The 18,146-nt window shown below is 42.9% G+C and overlaps 2 protein-coding genes across 2 annotated transcripts; both read right to left on the bottom strand.

Annotated features, from left to right (window-relative positions):
- Positions 1–516: 516 nt before the first annotated feature.
- LOC310947383 (sodium- and chloride-dependent GABA transporter 2-like) lies at positions 517–6,710 on the bottom strand (the record flags this gene model as incomplete). Its single annotated transcript, XM_083914173.1, has 14 exons — positions 6,593–6,710; positions 6,378–6,512; positions 5,382–5,522; positions 4,925–5,012; positions 4,705–4,837; positions 4,496–4,630; positions 4,261–4,364; positions 4,016–4,140; positions 2,915–3,027; positions 2,697–2,834; positions 1,412–1,514; positions 1,206–1,306; positions 867–1,037; positions 517–651 (listed from the first exon to the last, which is right to left on the bottom strand). Exons 2-14 carry the CDS (start codon positions 6,490–6,492, stop codon positions 517–519), a joined length of 1,602 nt encoding a protein of 533 aa, XP_083770299.1. The 5' UTR covers positions 6,493–6,512; positions 6,593–6,710.
- A 1,589-nt stretch (positions 6,711–8,299) lies between these two features.
- Positions 8,300–17,368, bottom strand: vwa7 (von Willebrand factor A domain containing 7; the record flags this gene model as incomplete). The annotated part of the gene is made up of 16 exons (XM_083914172.1): positions 8,300–8,860; positions 9,012–9,171; positions 9,334–9,470; positions 9,575–9,858; positions 10,128–10,220; positions 10,310–10,462; positions 10,584–10,716; positions 11,517–11,741; positions 11,854–11,970; positions 12,097–12,209; positions 13,550–13,719; positions 13,865–14,060; positions 14,165–14,299; positions 15,780–15,876; positions 16,738–16,971; positions 17,132–17,368. 16 exons carry the CDS (start codon positions 17,366–17,368, stop codon positions 8,300–8,302), a joined length of 3,045 nt encoding a protein of 1,014 aa, XP_083770298.1.
- Positions 17,369–18,146: the final 778 nt, after the last annotated feature.

The raw sequence follows: 18,146 nt of genomic DNA, 5'->3' as shown, positions 1-18,146 counted from the left end.
GATCTTGAATAAATCCAGCTGCTACCATGGAAACTCAAGAGTCACCAAGGTCGTGATGCACATGTGAGAAGTACGGCTCCTGAAAGCCACATAAATAGTTTCCTTGCCAGGTTTTATATTGGGCTGCATGATATTTTTATCCTTGTGAATGTTCTGACAAGGAGACTATTGAAGAAGTTAGGAGTGTATCCTCCAATTTATTGTCAATATACATTTCTTGATATAACAGCATTTTGACCAGGTAAGTCATTTATTTTTTGACAGATAGATCTGATAGTGATTACGATGTAGCAAAAAAAGTATATTGAAAATGTGTTTCCTGTAAAACAGTTTGTTCTGTTTCATTCAGCGTGGGACATTGTCAGAACAAATCTGCTTTCAAAACTGTTTCACAGCGCTTTCAGTGAAAGCCATCATGGTATAACTAAAATAAATAGACAGGTCTTACTTCACTTTGACCTTTGGATTGTAGAGAAAGTAATACCACAATCAGTTACCAGTCCCATCTTGATTGTTTTACACGTAAATGCAGTTGACAAGGTGTCCAGGATCATTTAATGGTTCATCTGCTGCCTTGATGTGCTGCAGCTCAGTTTCTTTTCTGTGGGTCAGTGAGCAGTCAGGGTCGGGTCTGAGCAGACCATGGAAACGCTGAGAAATGGAGAGAAATAATTACCAATCATTTGAAGCAAAAGTGTAAAACAAGAGCTCTATCACATTGTTTTGAGAACACTAATACTGCATGTTGGCTGTATGCTGTTAGGTTCTTCATATCCACGCAAACTATGGAGAATGTAGTTTGACTGTTTTGTATATACTGTACAATTTCTTGGACTCATTATCACAATCAATTCAAGTTGTCCCACCTGACTGAGGGTCCCAGTTCCAGTTCCCAGTTTGTACAGCGCCCATCCCGGCACAAGCAGGATGGAGGAGAGTGCCATTATCCAGCCCAACACGTATGCCCAGGCTGGGTACACGTACCAGCGATTAAAGGTCAGAGGCTGGTACTCAACTAAAGAACATATAAAAGAGCCCTGAGGAAACGACGAGAGATTCAGTTGCAGACTTCAGTATAAACATTTCATCCAGAGTAGAAATCTAAAGGGTACAATAAAGTGACATTCAGGTGTAAATGCGGATGAGGACCAAAGCTGTGGGGTTATTTAATATGCATATATATGAACCATTGAAAGCTGACTCACCAGTGACACAAGCGGTGTGAGGTAAAGCCAGCAGATTTTAAAGAACGGGTTGGCGCGCACACCTGTCATGTCCTTTATGATTCCGTACAACCGCTCTGCCCCTTAATAAGAGATCATCAGTTTTAGTTTGTTTTTTTAAAGAACTCAAATGACTATAAGTCAAGATATTTCTACATCATGCCCCTTTTAAAAAACTTAATACCTACCAAACACCCATCCCAGTGCCAGAGTTTCAAACACACAGAGAAAGAGGATGCAGGCGCCATTGCAAGCGTAGTAGTCGAACATCTGGAACACATACATCCCTCCCTGGAGACGACATCAACAGACAAGATACAGTAATGAGTCGTTACAGGTGTGTAGTTGAGATCAAAATTTAAAAAAATGGCACAAACTTCGAGTGGGATTCAAGGTTGAGCTGATTAGCTTTTGGAAGTCAAAGGTCAAGGTTACTGTGACTTCACAAAACACATTTTTGGACATAACTCAAGAAGTCCAACGCAGGCGACATTACATTCAAATGTCTAATAGGATAAAATGGTAAAATTATGACTTTTTATATCCAAAAGGTTAACCGTCAACGTCATAGTGTTCTGCCCATTATTGGCCATTAATCAACAGCAAAACTCAGGACCAGAAGAAGAGATTGTGTCTATATTTTAGATTTGGGCGAATACTAAAAACTGATTGTATAGATCTTCTGTGCTTCCGGGTTGACTTTTGATTATAGTCTTCATGAGAATCTACAACTTGACTGGTTGGCAATCACTCTGGTTTCACATGATTACAATACAGTATACCAACAGCTTCATTAATTCCAATGTCATGAGCTTAAAGCATCTAGTTTGAATGATAAAAAAAAAGCCATGACGTGAAGATTGTTACATTTTGGTGGCAATACGCTGCCATAATGTAACCTGACTCTCGCCAAATGAAATTCATTCCGCCTTGCTTCCCTCATGCACCTGGGATCTCTTGACTGGGAAGTGATTTCAGGAGGCTGTGCCTAATCAAAAATCCTTGCATATGATTGGATAAACCACTTGTCCGCTGTCTTTATTGACGTGCTACTTCAACCACACATCAAAACCAACCAGTGACGCAGGGAAAAGCCAAACAGAACAACCAACATCGTTTCCACCAACAAAAGCCTTCAGAGCCGTTCTCTGGTGTTCTTTTAAAAGATAAATATTCGCTAGATTGGACAACACAGAGGAAATAGCAGCAATGATGTTGATGCCTGCTTCCTCGATGCCTTGAAGCGGCCACCGTCGTTTCTCTGCTAGGTCACATCTATAAAACCCCGCCCGGTGGTCCTGATTGGCCTGACCATTTTTTGCACACCCTGATATCACTTTCCTATGGATCGAATCCAAATGGTTGAGTGGAGCTAGGCGCAGTCAAGACGAAAGCAAGGCGGAACGAAAGTCCTATGGCGAGGGTCAGGTTAACCATAAGGCATTAGTAAATAAAGTTACACATTAGGCTGACCTCAGTGGTCATGACAAGTTGAGAGAAGAAGCATATGAGGCAGAAGAGGAGGAGGAAACGTTCCCGTCTTCCTGCCCTTCGCATTACTGTGGGAAACATATCTGTGACGGATGTCATCACCACCTCCATGGCAACAAACTGTACAGAGGAAGGACGAGAAAGAATAAGTACATTTCCAATTGTGAACATGTTCTTCCACAAAGACTTCAGCAACTTACTTGTGTGTCCATACCCAAGAGAATGAGCATGAAGAAGAAACAGATGGACCACAGTTGGGGAAAAGGCATCATGGCTACAGCCTGAGGGTATGCAATGAACGCCAAGCCTGGACCTGGAACACAACAACACTAGATTTGTCACCATCTACTATCCCACTATCGGCGTTGTTAGTTTTAAGTACTTTATACATAGATCATTTAGTCCTGTGGTTCCCTACCTAGGGGTCAAGCCCCACCAAAAGGTCACAGGATAAATCTAAGTGGTCATGAGATGATTAATGGGAGCAGAAGGGATTTCTGATATACAAATGTGGTCTCAGTGTTTTGGCGCCTAAAACAGTTTCGAATGAAACCATAGAGGGAAAATGTTTCTTTGGTGGAACCCAACCAGAATTGTTTTGTTGTTGCAAAGTAACAATTACCGTCCACCTTGGTCGTGGACTAGCCAGCCGTGCTTGGGCGTAGTGATGGGTGAGGTTAAGGGTAAATTCCAACTCTTTGGATGAAGCTGGATCTCATGGCTCCATTCCTGTCTGAGAAACGTTCAAAGGAGCGTATATATATTTTGAGGGATGGTGCCTTTTTAACAGCAGAAATAAATCAGGCATTGTGCATGCACACCTGCCTGTCACACATACAAGCATCAATAAAAGCTAATTTGGTGTGTTGCGACAGACCCTGCAGCCTATGCTGCTGCAGTTGTTCATAGTCAAGCAACAGTTCATTGTCTCAAGCGAGCATGAATCCAGTGCTGTAGATCTAGGGCAGGCATTGAAATTCGGTCCCAACAATAAAAACAACAGTTCTCAAGTACAACTCATTCCCTTCGTCATACCGTAAGAGCCGTTCTAAAGGACTGTTTCATTCAAGAATGTCACATCACTACTTCGGAGTGTAGGTAAGTGTCTCTTACTACTGTATAATGACAGTCATTTGGTACAGAAGGTCAATTTGAGTTTAAAGGTTCATTATTGAAATTGTAGTTTAACAGCAACAACAGAAGTCTTATGCTGTAACAGGGTGCCACAATGGTGTGATGCTTCTACTTTTGCAGGTAAATATGGCTTCATCTGTCTAAATATCTCTGGTGGCTTGCATTACCTGACTCAGCCACTTCCGCGATGGGAACACCCTGTTCGTGTGCCATGAATCCCAGTACAGAGAAGACTGCAAACCCAGCTACCACACTGGTGCCACTGTTGAGCAAACACAGCCACAGACAGTCCCTGCAAAACACACAAACGTGCATGCTCTATGAACTCATAGCAGCATTTCACAGCTCTTGTCATCTGTCAGAAAAGTTGACGTCAGAGCATTGGTTCAGTCACACATTGACGGATACATACTTATAGCAGTTGTTGTTGTAGGTGTTGTAGCTGCCTAGCACAGTTAGGGAGCCCACGCCCACACTGTACGAGAAGAAGATCTGGGCCCCAGCCTCCATCCAAACCTGTTCCAACAAAGCAGCAGTGGGTACATTTCAAACTGTTAAAGTATATCATGCAGCTTCTAGAATAGGATAGAAATACTTTAAAGATCCCAAGCTGGGAAATTGCAGTCAAGCTAGGAAATTGCAACTACCTGAGGGTCTTTGAGTCGTGAGGGTTCAGGCAGAAGATAAAACAGTATTCCTTGTTGAGCCCCAGGAAGAGAGAGTCCACGAATCAAAAGAATTACTAACATCACATAGGGGAAGGTAGCAGTGAAATACACCACCTAGAAAAAATTATGACCATTTAAGAATTATACTCATTAATCTTTTACCATATTACAAAGGCTTATATAAATACCTTTCCTGTAGACTTGACCCCTTTCCAGATACAAAAGTAGCAGGTGATCCACACTGCGATTAAACACAACAGCACCTCCCACCTGATGCTGCCTAGCTCCTCAATCCCCCCCGAGATAGCAAGTACTCTTCGTCTAGAAGGAAAAACAGATGAACAAAAATCTGTTATTGCGACTTACTAGGACTCATTTTGACATATTTAAAGAAACTTAAAGACATACTCCCAGAACTCTGTGGCTGCAGAGGTTGCGTTAGTCTGGTTGGTCTGTTCATAGGTTTTATTTTGTGTTGAAAAGTCTACACAGTCATCTGAAAGGAAAGTGAGAAAGAGAAATAAACTAATTATCACAAATTATAATTAATTATCACAGATGTATAGTGTGACCCGGATCATGACTTTAAATGCTAACAGCCTGCATTACAAGCTGGAGTTTATGGGGCTATTTACCAGGCAGGAAGGGTCTAATGAAAGACACTATCCAGTTGCATTATGGGGAATGAAGGACCCAGTGTTTCTGAAACCTGACCTATATAGCGGGGTAAATGTCAGGACACCTCGGCCTCTCTTGCTTTCAATTTCACCATTCTTTTATCTCACAAGTGTCTCAACTTTATGGGAGAGCAAAACATCTTTACACTGTCACACAACCTTATTTCATGTGACAGAATCCATTTTACCTGTGTTCCAGTAGTTGTTGCAGCTGGCCCAGGGGAGCTGCGAGCTGAAGGAGAAGACCAGGTAAAGCAAAGCCCAGGCCAGAATAATGATGTAGGCCATACAGCTGTACAAGAGGATCAGCTGACCACCATAGCCGATACCTGCAGGGCCACATTTGGACAACAATGATGAAATGAAAACCTGACCTATATTCAAATCGCTTAACAGTCAGGGTCATGGGAACCTGACTGACCAAACGTGCAACTAAAACTGCTCACTCACTCTGACGGACTAATTTCCCCTAAAGATGAATAGATTCAAAAACAATAAATTAGGTGAAATTTATTTTTAAAAATGCAAAATAAAAAACACCTAATTTTTCTCTTTTTTTCTATAAAACTGCACTGTAAATGACCAAAACAGGCTACTTCTTGAAAAATGGAGGAAACTTCATTGCTTGAGGTGTTTCGGAAAGATCATGGTTAAGGTATACACGGACTGAACCCAGTGCCCTTGGGGGGGAAAAAATCTGACTCAGGTACATTTGACTTCAATGTTTTAAGAGATTTAGCATTGTGTTTCTATAACATTGTTGGATTTATGGACAGTTTTTAAACAGACCGAGAGATATGAATTCCATGCATTCTCCTTCTTTATCAAAACCCACCGCCTACATTGCCCACAATGCAACTCAACCACTGACAGTTTAATCAGAGGTTCAGGTGTGTAATGTTAGTAGGGTGTAATGTAGCCTCGAGCTGCTGCAAGTAGACACCGGAGCAGGCTGCAGAAGCCCGGTAAGATCACTTATCTCTCTCCACATCAACTTTTTTTTCATTTTCAAACTTTGTGTTTGAACTTTGTTCAGCCCCAACCCAAGCTGACTCAAGTGACATCACTTGAGCTGCTGAAAAAGACCCACAAATTAAACGATCATCCACTCCTGAAGCTAATCAGTCAATCAATCAATCAGTCATTGAATCTTCAATCTTAAATTAAAGTTCTGAACAGCATACCTTCTGCAAGTGGACATAGTTTCCTCCAGCAGGTGATGCCTCCCTCCTGGGTGTACTGACCGATAGTCGTCTCCAGCAGGAACAGGGGTACGCCACACGTCACCACAAATACCATATATGGCACCAGAAATGCACCTGAATTTGCAAAGTATACAACAATTCCTGCCTGTGCTACAGATTTTGGCCAACAAGTTGTGAGCATCATATTTGTTTACCCCCTCCATTTTTGTAGCAGAGGTAAGGAAACCTCCACACGTTGCCCAGGCCGACAACATTTCCCGCCACGGCCAGGAGAAACTCCGTCTTACTGCCCCATTGTCCTCTCTCCTCCACCTTCGCTTGCTTGTATTTTGTTGCACATTTGTTATTCGACATTCCCCAAAAGCTCAGACTGAACCCAATCGTCCTCTTAAGCAGGTCCCCTCTGCCTTTATATTCACTACATATTCTGTCATGTTACATGTAATGAGCAACTACCTGAGCAGTTAATCAGTTCTCAGTGTAAATGTGAATTATCTGCAGGCTGAGCCTGGGTTGCAACCTCTAAACAAACAACTGAATGTAAAAGTTTCCACAACTGATGTTAAATATAAATGAAACCAATGCAAAGTATTGGTTTCCCACACATGTCCTTTTCAATAACCAAAGGAAACAGTATGAATGTCTTGTGGTGTAGCTCAAATGTTCCTCATGTGTTCTTTCAGATGTACCAAAGTTTTCTCAGTTGGTTTCTCAATATGCCCTTGTGGTATGTGTGATGTGTAATTGAAATTCAACAAGTTGCACAACTACAGACCATGCTTAGTTGCCCCTATGTTGTCACCTTTCTTGCCTTCATCTGGATTGGACAATACATCTGTGTACATTCACACACATCCTTTATTACAAGCAGCTAGACACTCAAACCCCTCAGTTAGACTGCTGTAAATGTCACTTCAAAGTCACTGTGAGGGCAGGAATGGCAGAGACTAGGGGTGACTAATAAAATCATATTTGATCAGATTTAATCTGGCTTCAAATATCTGCATCAGCAGCACAGAGGTGTCATTTTTCAAATCCATGTAACCGAAATGAATCCGGGGCTGGGATGATGTTTTGTATCATGATGTTAATTCATTATTTGCACGTGTCAAGTAGTTCAATTATTATTCAGACGTTTTTATTTATAGTGCTGTATCTGTTCTTACCTGCTGAATTTTATTGGACAACCAGCCTGATAAACAGACTGCAAGGGAGAGTTCAGTTAAATCGTGAGTCCTTCAACTTCAGGATTGGACAGTTCAATCCCAGCTCCTCCTGTCCACAAGTCGAAGTGTCCTTGGGCAAGACACTGAACCCCAAATAAGTAGTAGTTTGGTAGTTTGCAGCCATGTGTGTGTGTGTGTGTGTGTGTGTGTGTGTGTGTGTGTGTGTGTGTGTGTGTGTGTGTGTGTGTGTGTGTGTGTGTGTGTGTGTGTGTGTGTGTGTGTGTGTGTGTGTGTGTGTGTGTGTGTGTGTGTGTGTGTGTGTGTGTGTGTGTGTGTGTGTGTGTGTGTGTGTGTGTGTGTGTGTGTGTGTGTGTGTGTCTGTGTGTGTGTGTGTGTGTGTGTGTGTGCGTGTGCATGTGTGTGTGTGAATGGGTAAATGTGAAGCTAAAATTGTAAAGCACTTTGCTGTCCTCAGCTCCAATGACAGTACTACTAAAACAGATTATTTTTTTATTCAGTGCACCCTCTTTACAATTTACAGCAGCAAGTACATAATCAGTAACTGGGAAAGACTTCTTTGCACTAAGTGCTTATTTCAAAATTCAAATTTGTTTATCCAGCTGTATCTGTCTCTGTCCTCCAAAAAAGTTTGGTATCTTTCGTTGGAATCTGGAATCCAGTGATCAACACTTTTCAGATTAGTTTGACCTGCAAAACATTGGTAATCACATCGACCTAAAGCAGAGAAGAGCACAGCAGACCCAACAACCAGAACGAGACGCCTGCGAGTGTAATCCGCCCAGCTCCACTGGTTTCTGTGCTCCTGTCTCCTAGCTGCCTCTGCTGGCCAGATATTAGATGGCAGCGCTTCATGTTTCCAGCTGTGTCCCAAACCAGCAGCTCAGCCTGAACAGAGCAGCAACTGGATGTGTATTTCACCCACAGTGGCTGAGATGAGCCCGGAACCCATCCAGATACATTCAAAGGGGGGTCTCCTTTCTCTAATTTGGCTTTGTGGTGGTGGTGTTGGTGGTGTTGGTGGTAGTGCTGGCCTTCACTGTTTGCCTGTTGCTGGTCCAGGCCGGGCTGAGGCATTTCCAGGCTGTCCTCTGTGGGTGGGGGGCTGTGGAATAAAGTCAGAATTCCTTCGCCCTTCCGTAGCTGGAGGGCAGCAAGGCCGGAGCGCCCCCTGTCTGACACGACCAGAGATACGCTCCAGCTAGACTCGTTGCAAATGGAAGGACAGGTAGACTGTACTCGTGCAGCGGAGCAGGATGGTGGGGACGTGTCAGGATCCTACAAGAGAAAGAGGAAGTGAGTCTATTACACAGTTTATGAATTATCTATACATGCAATGAAAGAACTGGAGATTTCAAAACAATACAAGCAGACTTAAAAGCAGACTCTTAACAGAGTATATTGTTATTGGATTTTGGTGAGTGCTCACCGGGGGGATCACGGTCAAGTAGGCTACTGCGTAATTTGAATCTGGAGAGTCAAGAGCGTGCACCGTGAGCGTAAGGGTGACAGTCGCTCCTGCTTGAGCAGTGGCAGGAGTGAGGAGGTCCACCTGGCCGCGGAAAGATCCCTGTTCTGCAACGTGGAACCTGAGGGACAGAAATTGTCCAGGTCAAATTATATACTTCAAAACAACAATACTTAAATGGTATGACATGTTATTTTCTAATATTACCAAAACATTCATATGACTTTACATGAGAGCAAAGTGAGAACACATACTGTAAGACATTAAATGGCTCTTGCTTTACCTGTGAGGGCCCCTCTTATGAAGATATCCACAGTCATCATCAGCGGTCAGACTGAAGAGTCGAGCTGGGCCATGGTTCAGGATGTCAAAATCCACCATTGTGCTGTGACCGGGTACCAGGCGGGGGACGGACAACACCTAAAGACACAGAGACACATAGACAATGAAAGATTATCACAACAAGAGCCAGTGGAGATGACGTGCATCAATGTGAAATTGTTTGAATCAGACGTTGCCATTACCTGTATCTGAACGTGAGTGGGCTGAACCATCTCCGTGGAGACCCTCTCCAGCTTGTTTCCTCTGCTGTCTCGGCCCGTGAGTCGAACACAGAAGGGGACTCTGGGAACAGAGTCCACCCGTCCCACCAGCTCCTGCACAGAATAGGAGGATGAAGAGGAGGAGGAGTTCAGCTTCACCTGCTGGAGGCTCTCCCCGTCTGCTCCAAGCAGTGTCACGTGAGTGAAAGTCGCCTCCTCATCTGGAGCCAAGCCTGTTACAGCCAGCACCAGAAAAGCCGCGACACCTGACGAATCAGAGAAGGAGCAAGACGGTTTTGCTAAATGTCAGACACAATCCTGGTTGTGAGGCTACTGTATGATGTCACTGATACATATTAATAGATAGATAGATAGATAGATAGATAGATAGATAGATACATAGATACATAGATGGATAGATCATTTAGATAATTTTCTCAGTGAGTGAGACACATGACCATTAACGTCAATAACGTAAAAACAACCGCTGACTAGACCCCAATTTCAAATTTCCCACAAATTGTATTAGACTTACCTGCTACGGGACTCCCCTCCACTCTGGCCAAACCTGGGTGTGTCTCATTGGTTACGGTGGCAAAGTAATACAGGAAATCTACACTGCTGTCACCTGTCGGAGTGCAGATCAAAAGACAACTCTTTGTCTCTTCTCAGTTCAACATTTATTAACAACTAATGTGTCCAACTGTGTTCTTTTACCTATTACATTGAATGTCAGGTGTCCGTCACTCTTGGCTTGGAGTTTCCACTGGCCTGGCTGTATAGGGGAGAGCAGGCTGATGCGGTAGAAACCCTCGAAGCGCTCCAACTCTGCCAGAGGGCCTTGCTCGCTCAGCAGAGACTGACTTTGGTCTAACAAGGAAAGGAGGAGGAACATCTGGGCTTATTTTGACATCAAATGCAAAGAAGGGCAGTGGTATTAAAAGACTGTATGAGAAAGTATCAAGTGCAGTTAACTTTGCCCTACAGTTACCTAAAGGACTGGTAAGGATGCACTCTGTCAGGATGCCAGTGACGTGTAGTGTGACGTTTTTTACTGAGCTGTCAACTCTGAAAGAATGGGAGGACATCAACTCTTGGTCAGTTTCCACATGGAGGAGGGTCACCTGGGGAAGAAGAAGAAGAAAAATGTAAATGGCATACAATATAGTTATGATAAAAATTGTATGTAAAAGGGGTCTTTTACGTATAAGCAAACAGTTAATAATGTCAAATAATGGCGCTCCCCTCAGCTCTACTGAGCGTTTTAGTGTTATTGATCTCATTGTTCTGGTTTTACAGCTGTTTTGGTTCTCCCTCACCACTCTCGACCTCATTTTAAGCTACACCAAGAAGCTGTTTTCAGCACAAAAACTAAAACCTCACTGTACGCTACCTACCTAACACTAAAGGTAGCACCTAGCTGGTGACCATATAGATCATTTAGCAGCAGAAGAGTCAGATATTTCCCTCAGGAGTTGGTGGTGATCAAAAACAGAGCTAAAAGGAAGGTGAATATTAAATTCATCAGGTGACATGACTCTGAATGAATGATAATGATACTGGATCTGGATGTGTAAACAGACATATTTATGATGATGATGATAATTCAAAGCTGTTTATCTATGACATACCAAGCTGGCAGCTATTTACTAAGATTGGTGGAAGTTGTTCACATCAGTATGAAACAGACACTCATGATGTAGCTCAGTTAAGTATGAGTTATTTTGCATCTTCAGGCCTTTGAAATTCTTTAAATAAAATAAAGGGGTAAATTACTGAGGTCATAATCAGACATACGGGACCAGTGACAAGGAGTTGTAAGTAATGTCTACTTGGAGGTGGTCACAAGCCAAAAACACTGGTAACCACTCATGCTTTCTTGGCCTTGAGAACTTGGATGAAGCATTGGCTCTTGCTGTAGTACCTTGTCGGCGGCTGTGTTATCCTCCACTATGGTAGAGACCCCGCGGATGTCAGAGTTGGTGGTGAATATTGTCAGTCCTCCTGACAGCGAGGACAGGGCAGAGTAGAGAGAGAAACGATCAGGGGACAAAGATTCCTTACTTCTCCTCCTCCTCCTCCTCCTCCTCTTCCTCCTCCCTGTGCGCTCTGACGTGTAGTTGGGGTCTTCAGTCAGGAGAAACGTCACCTTTTGGAAAATCAGCACATAACGTGACCAATGTTTGGCTGCAGACCAAATCCATCCTAAAGATAATGTAGCTTTTTATTAGAGAGGAATCATCTAAAGAATCCAAACCTACCCTGCTCTGTTTCTCAAGTGCGAGGGCCTTTACCACATCGAACAAGTGGGCGTCTTTAGGGGAGGCGTCGGTGAATACGAAGATCTCTGACAGCGGTGGACTGTGAGTGAGTGCCAGCTTAAAACACACAGCAAGAATAAAATCAGCTGCCACATGCATTTGTTATTCTCATACTGTACATGTGTTCTTAGACTCATGCACAAAACCTCATCACTGTAGAAAAGAAACAACATCTAAATGTACCTGAACGGCAGAGAGACACATCTCAGGTTCGTCTCCTCCTCCCAGCGCCATCAGGCTCTCCATGTGCTGCATAAACTGGTCTGGGTCATCCGTCTCATACACTGGTCCTACCTCTGCAGGGTGTAGGAGATAGAAATGTTAGAATGTTAGCCATCCCATTGAACTTGTGAAACAATTGAAGCTTAATTCAAATGCTGAGACAAACTTCAGTTGGCCTTATGCTCTTTCACGCTCTGTGCAGTACTGTGTAGTTCCTGACTGCGACAAATATGTGTAACCAAGTCTTGCAAGGTTAAGTCTTTGGTGCACTATATCCATGTCACCCATGCTTTAGACGACCAGTGTGTGGGATTCAGGGTGTATTAGTTGCCACACAATTTTACACACAGGTCCTTTAACTTGCGTTTGCCGCAGATAACATTCGCCAGGTGATCTGCTTCCTTAAGGATCACAGGTGAGCGGGGGGCGTGGCCTGTAGGACAATGGGAAGTGAATTGTTTGGGGTGGAGAAAAGGGAAATGTTTGTGGAGTTACACGGAGGAATGAAGGAGCCATGCATCCTTCAGTCAAGTGGGGGAAAGCATTAAGCTCCTTTTAAAGGTTGCACTTTATCCATCTGAAGTGAACATGAATCAGTGTGATTTGAGGACCATAATTATTTAAGAACTGGAACTCGAGACCATTTCTCCATACTTCATCTGGTGAGTTCAGTTCTTTATGAGAGGGTTTTGCAATGCACTGTTTTTCTCAATTTGTACTTTTGCATTTTGAAGGGAGGACATATACTCCATGTGTGCTTTTTGGAAAGCAGCTTTGTTAAGGAGGACTTTTTTTTAGTTGGACAAACCTTGTGGACATTATTGTTGTTTTCTTGTGAACCTATTTGGGGCCGGGGTAGCTTTCCTTTTATCAAAGCATACATTTAAGTTTCCTTGATCCTGTGATGCTTTCCTTTGTTGTTGTCAGGAGGGCTTTAAAGGCACCCAATGAATGAATTTCCTATTTTTACCTGGTGTTGTATCACCGTAGCTCTCAAATCATGATTGTAACTTGGCTTAAAGGGGAAAACGTAGCTTTTCAGCTCTTGTGCACATACATTTGAGTACAATCCAGTCAGTTTTTGTGAGCTGAAAACATGGGATTCAACCAGCCAGCCAAGTCAGATTTGGCTCCCCTACCTATGTCCCATGCAGGCTCATTAGAAAATACAGCCCCCCCATCTGAGTATCTCCACCCACAGCTTTGGAACAACCTTTTTGAAGGTGTGCCAGATATTTCTTGTATGCCAGTCAGAGCGGTGTGAGAAATCTTTTTTTTTTTTTTTTTACAATTAAAGCAGGTACAATTTTCTGGTAGAAACCCAAAAACTATGTGAACCTGAATATGAGCATAATTTAAACTGTTCTAACTCTAACATAACTTTTAAAATGTAAGCTGATTGTTATCCTCTCACCTGGGTCATGGAAGGGCACAAGTAGAAATGTGCCAGGCTGCCCGGGGCTGCCGGCTCGGCTCTGGATGATGGAGTGGGCCCGGAAGCGAGCAGCGGTGATCTCCTCAAACATGCTGCCTGTGGTGTCCATGACAAACACCAAAGCAGGGACCTGCTTCACACTGAAGAGCCTGTCGAAGGACGTTTAGAGGAAAATCATGACTTATGTTATTTAACTAAACAACGTACAGCATATTGAAATATTAATCTGAGCCCAGTGTGTTTTGTCTTTGGGAAATTACAAAAACTACCTGCAAAACAGTTGTCAAAATCTACCTGAGGAATGTTTTATGGCCCACAGTGTCTCTGAGGTCTTTCAGGACACTCAGGGTGGCCTCCGTAGCCAAATTGGCAGCTTTCACATGGAGATAATGGTGAGGGGAAAAAAGGGGTGAGGTGCTGTCCTTGTTGATGCCCCCTTTGGCCCCCATATAGCGGCTACTGTCCAGAATACCTCCATGACTACATTTTCCTGAAAAAGAAAAAGTCAATATATTTAAAGTGTTATGAAAAAAAGCTCTCCTTTGAATGTATTTTTTCCTTTGGGGACTGGTGGATGAAGTTTCACCGACGTACCATATGGTTTTGGAGGGAAAGTGCTGAAGTAGCCAGTGGTGAGCAGCCGGGTGTCATGCTGTGTGTTTGTCATCCTTGGAAGGAGGTTGTCTCGACAGGTGGCACTGAAGCACTCCATACAGGTAGGAGTGTCTTCTGTGGACAGAAGGAAAGAGGGGTTGGTCTAATATTAATGAGGCACAATGAAGATCCAAATGATCACTGCTTCATCTTAATGTAATGTTTGCGCAATTTCCTTTTTTAACAAAAGCATCTGTAAAAAATGGTGGGGGGAAAGTTTTGTCAGGATTTTCTAAATGTTGGTTGTTGTAAAACCGATATCGGCCACAAGAGTGCACCACTACCCCGTGATCTAAATGAGACTAGAAGCATTCATGTTTCGCTCTAAAAACAAGATGTTATGTGTTAGCAGCCTAGTTTATATTAATGTCATGTCTGTCTTTTAAATGTATTTTACTCTACTGTTGCTTTTATGTAGAACATGGGGTGGTGGTCCCCTTCAGCCCTTCAGAGTAGTACGACAACAAACCTGATCCTGACAACTTTTTTTTCACATCCAAAACCTTTTTTCACCAGCTGTTTCACAGATTAAATTTTTTTAAAGGAACTTATAAAGATTATCCTGACTAAATGTTTTTTTTTCTTATTTGTTCTTAAGTCATGAACCCAGAAGAGAAAACTATTTACATCAGCAGAAAAAGTGAATATTGTTACATTAAAGTCTAGGCCACAGGTGTACTTTTCAGATCATGTGATGGCAGATTCATCCACTCTCTCATCTCTGTGCATCAGCCACATGCCTGCACACCCTGTTTCCACCGTTAACATTCACAGTGTGAGTGTACTGTATATATAATCATAGTTTCCACTGTTTAGTGGCCAGAATGTTTACATTACTAGGCGTGGTTGTAGAACCAGATCGCTGCCTGTTCTAACTGCCTTTCTATTGACAAATCACTGACCTCTCATATAGTTATCTAAGCTTTAAGTTAACATGCCTTGCCTGTGTGTCTGCATTTGGCTTCACAAATTCAATAGTGACAAAAGCATGCAATGACTACAATCTATAAAAATGTCTGGTTAACGCTACAGTCAATAGAATATAAATACTTTACTGATCCCAAGCTGGGAAATTACAGAAAGATTGAATACTGTATACGAGCATATGACTTTAAATACTACACAACGATAATAGTGTGGTACTAAACGACAGTAGTTGACACATCATGAACTTATCTACAGCAACTTTTGAAAAAATCCCCAAATTCTTGCGATCAAATTCTACTCCTTGTACAACCATATCCGGTCCTTTAATATAACCTGGAGCACAAATGTTTTGCCTTTAAGGAACTCAAAGGTCAGGGGAATGTGACTGAAATCAAACCATTATAATGATCTCAATCACAATAGGCAATCAACACAGTTAGGCAAACATGCAATCACAAAACTGAAATAATTGTGCTCATATTCAAAGTGACTCGATGTGTGTTTTAAGATAATCTATAAAAGATATCCTCATCATTTTCAGATGAAATTCAATAACCTTAATCATCTCCTAGTCCTGGGATCACTTTTTAATGTGATAACGTTCTTAGTGACAGATATGATGAAGTACCTTCAGCCACAGGGATGGCAGGCTCCTCTGGCTGCAGCAGGTGGAGGTAAATGAAGCGCTGGCCCATCTCCACCCAGTTACTGTGGCTGTAGAAGTCCTAGGATATAAATGGACAAAGCAATACTTGTGTAAATATTGATTCAACAGTCATGTCAATTTCAACATACAGAATTATATTCAGGTTCATTCAGAATTCAGAATGTAAATGGAGAAAAACTGTACCGCTAATAAGACAAGAAGATAACAGACATGCAGAAGAACACCACTGTTATCAGTGAATGTACTTTAACTGAGCCTGCATCACCACAATTGGGATCTCCAAATAGCACGCCACAAAGGTTTTTGCTTCTGCACTTAAACTTGCTTTTCTTTTGTGTGTATTTACATGTGCCTAAGAAGTTTGTTCTCAAATTGTTAAACAATATTGCTAAAAAGTAATGCAGCCTTTATTGCCATTGCCCATAAGTGGGGTGACCTGTTGCTCTGCACTGATTTGAATTGGTTCCGGTGGCGGTACCTCCTAATTGGGGCATCAGAGTTAGTATTACATCCCATCTCATCTCATCTTCATCTGCATATCCGGGGTCGGGTCGTGGGGGCAGCAGCTTTAGCAGGGACCCCAAACTTCCCTTTTCCGGGCCACATTAACCAGCTCTAACTGGGGGATCCCGAGGCGTTCCCAGGCCAGTGTGGAGATATAATCTCTCCACCTAGTCCTGGGTCTTCCCCGCGGCCTCCTCCCAGCTGGACTTGCCTGGAACACCTCCCTAGGGAGGCGCCCCAGGGGGCATCCTTACTAGATGCCCGAACCACCTCAACTGGCTCCTTTCAACGCAAAGGAGCCCTTGAGGTTATTGCAAGATGGCCACAAGAGACCAGAGACAAGAGAAGCATGGCATCAACTTCCACTACCCTCCTCATCCATACATCTTCTGGCGCTCACTGTGCTGTTGTGTACCTGCAGGGAGTGAAATAGCTGGCCCAAGCTGTGACGAGCACTTTGGTATTCTTTGGCCCGTACTGAGAGCAGAGTCTGAGCCCAGAACTGCCGTAACATCCCCATGGCGCTGTCCACACGCTCTGAATCAAAGTGGTACACGGGGTCGGACCTGGTGGAGTTCAGGAAGTCCATGGCCGCGTTGGACTTCACCACTTCTCCCACTGCTCGCCAGAAGCCACGGCCCAGTCTGGTCTGGGAGAGATACAGGCTGTTTAACCTTTTTTATTATCAGAAGATCAAGTGGGATTTAATTGAATTGTTCACTTTTTAACAGTATAGCTCTTAATTTCGCTGTGTAATTATAAATAGCAGGTGTTTTATATATTTTTATACTGGATGTAAATCTACTCACTGGTTCCTCTGCAGGGTTTCCCAGGTGTTTTCTGCTGCTCCTCAGAGTCTCCAGGGTGACATTGAGAATAGCCCTCTCTGTGATGTACTGGTGTGTTTGCGAATCCCAGGACAGTGTTAACACTCGGGACCAAAAGTTGGGGAGGAAGCCCATGCATGGTAAAGCCAGGAGGAGAAGGTAAGTGAGAATAAACTGCTTTCCACTCCCTTCCCAAATTCTCCCTCTGCCCTGTGACATCGTGTCCCACAGATGGGGTGAGCAGATCACATCCTACCTGTTTGAAATCAGATCATTTGCAGTCAGTTTAAATACAAAACACTCTTGTATCCAGTCTGATGGCATCTGATAACATAGGCTATCTTTTAAAGCTGAATGCAATAGCTTAGAATTCTATAATCATTTGCCCCACAAATCTTTTAGGTCATGACAAAACACAACTTTTAGATTTGGCATCACGCAACTAATTTACACACACAGCAGACGCAGAGCAACATAAGCATTCGTTTTCTGGACACCTGAAACTCACTAATGACTGTAGCTTCTAAATGCTCCATTATGTTCACCAAATTGTCATTATGTGTGTGCCTATCTTTTCCCCCGATGCTGGCGTACAGTTTGTTTATCCCAGTCTTTTTCTTCTGCTGCTGCTGACCAATATACTTAAACAGTAAAGTTGTGGGCTAGAAAACCAAAATGATGATGCTAAAATGGATTGAGCTGAGGTGGGCTGCAGATGATGCATTGTTCCATAAGAACAAATTTCATCTAATATCAACTTTTTATCTTGAAACCTTTATTGTTGGAGCTGTAATTGGTGCCTGTTTGAGTGTTGTTGGTTCAAACATTAAAACACATTCAGCTGAACTGAACAATCATTACCTACATTACTTCTTAAATAATGAGTCATGATTTAGTCATCCGCTCACTAAACGGATGAATATGCACTGACCTAATGCCCTTTTGTTCAGCAACGTTTTGTGCTAATTTGATCACTTTGGTGCCAGTCATCCATGTG

Source organism: Echiichthys vipera (genome assembly GCF_963691815.1).
Source record: "Echiichthys vipera genome assembly, chromosome: 5".
NCBI lineage: Eukaryota > Metazoa > Chordata > Actinopteri > Perciformes > Trachinidae > Echiichthys > Echiichthys vipera.
The sequence above is the reverse complement of the archived record's forward strand: the minus strand, read 5'-3'. Positions and strand labels throughout refer to the sequence as shown.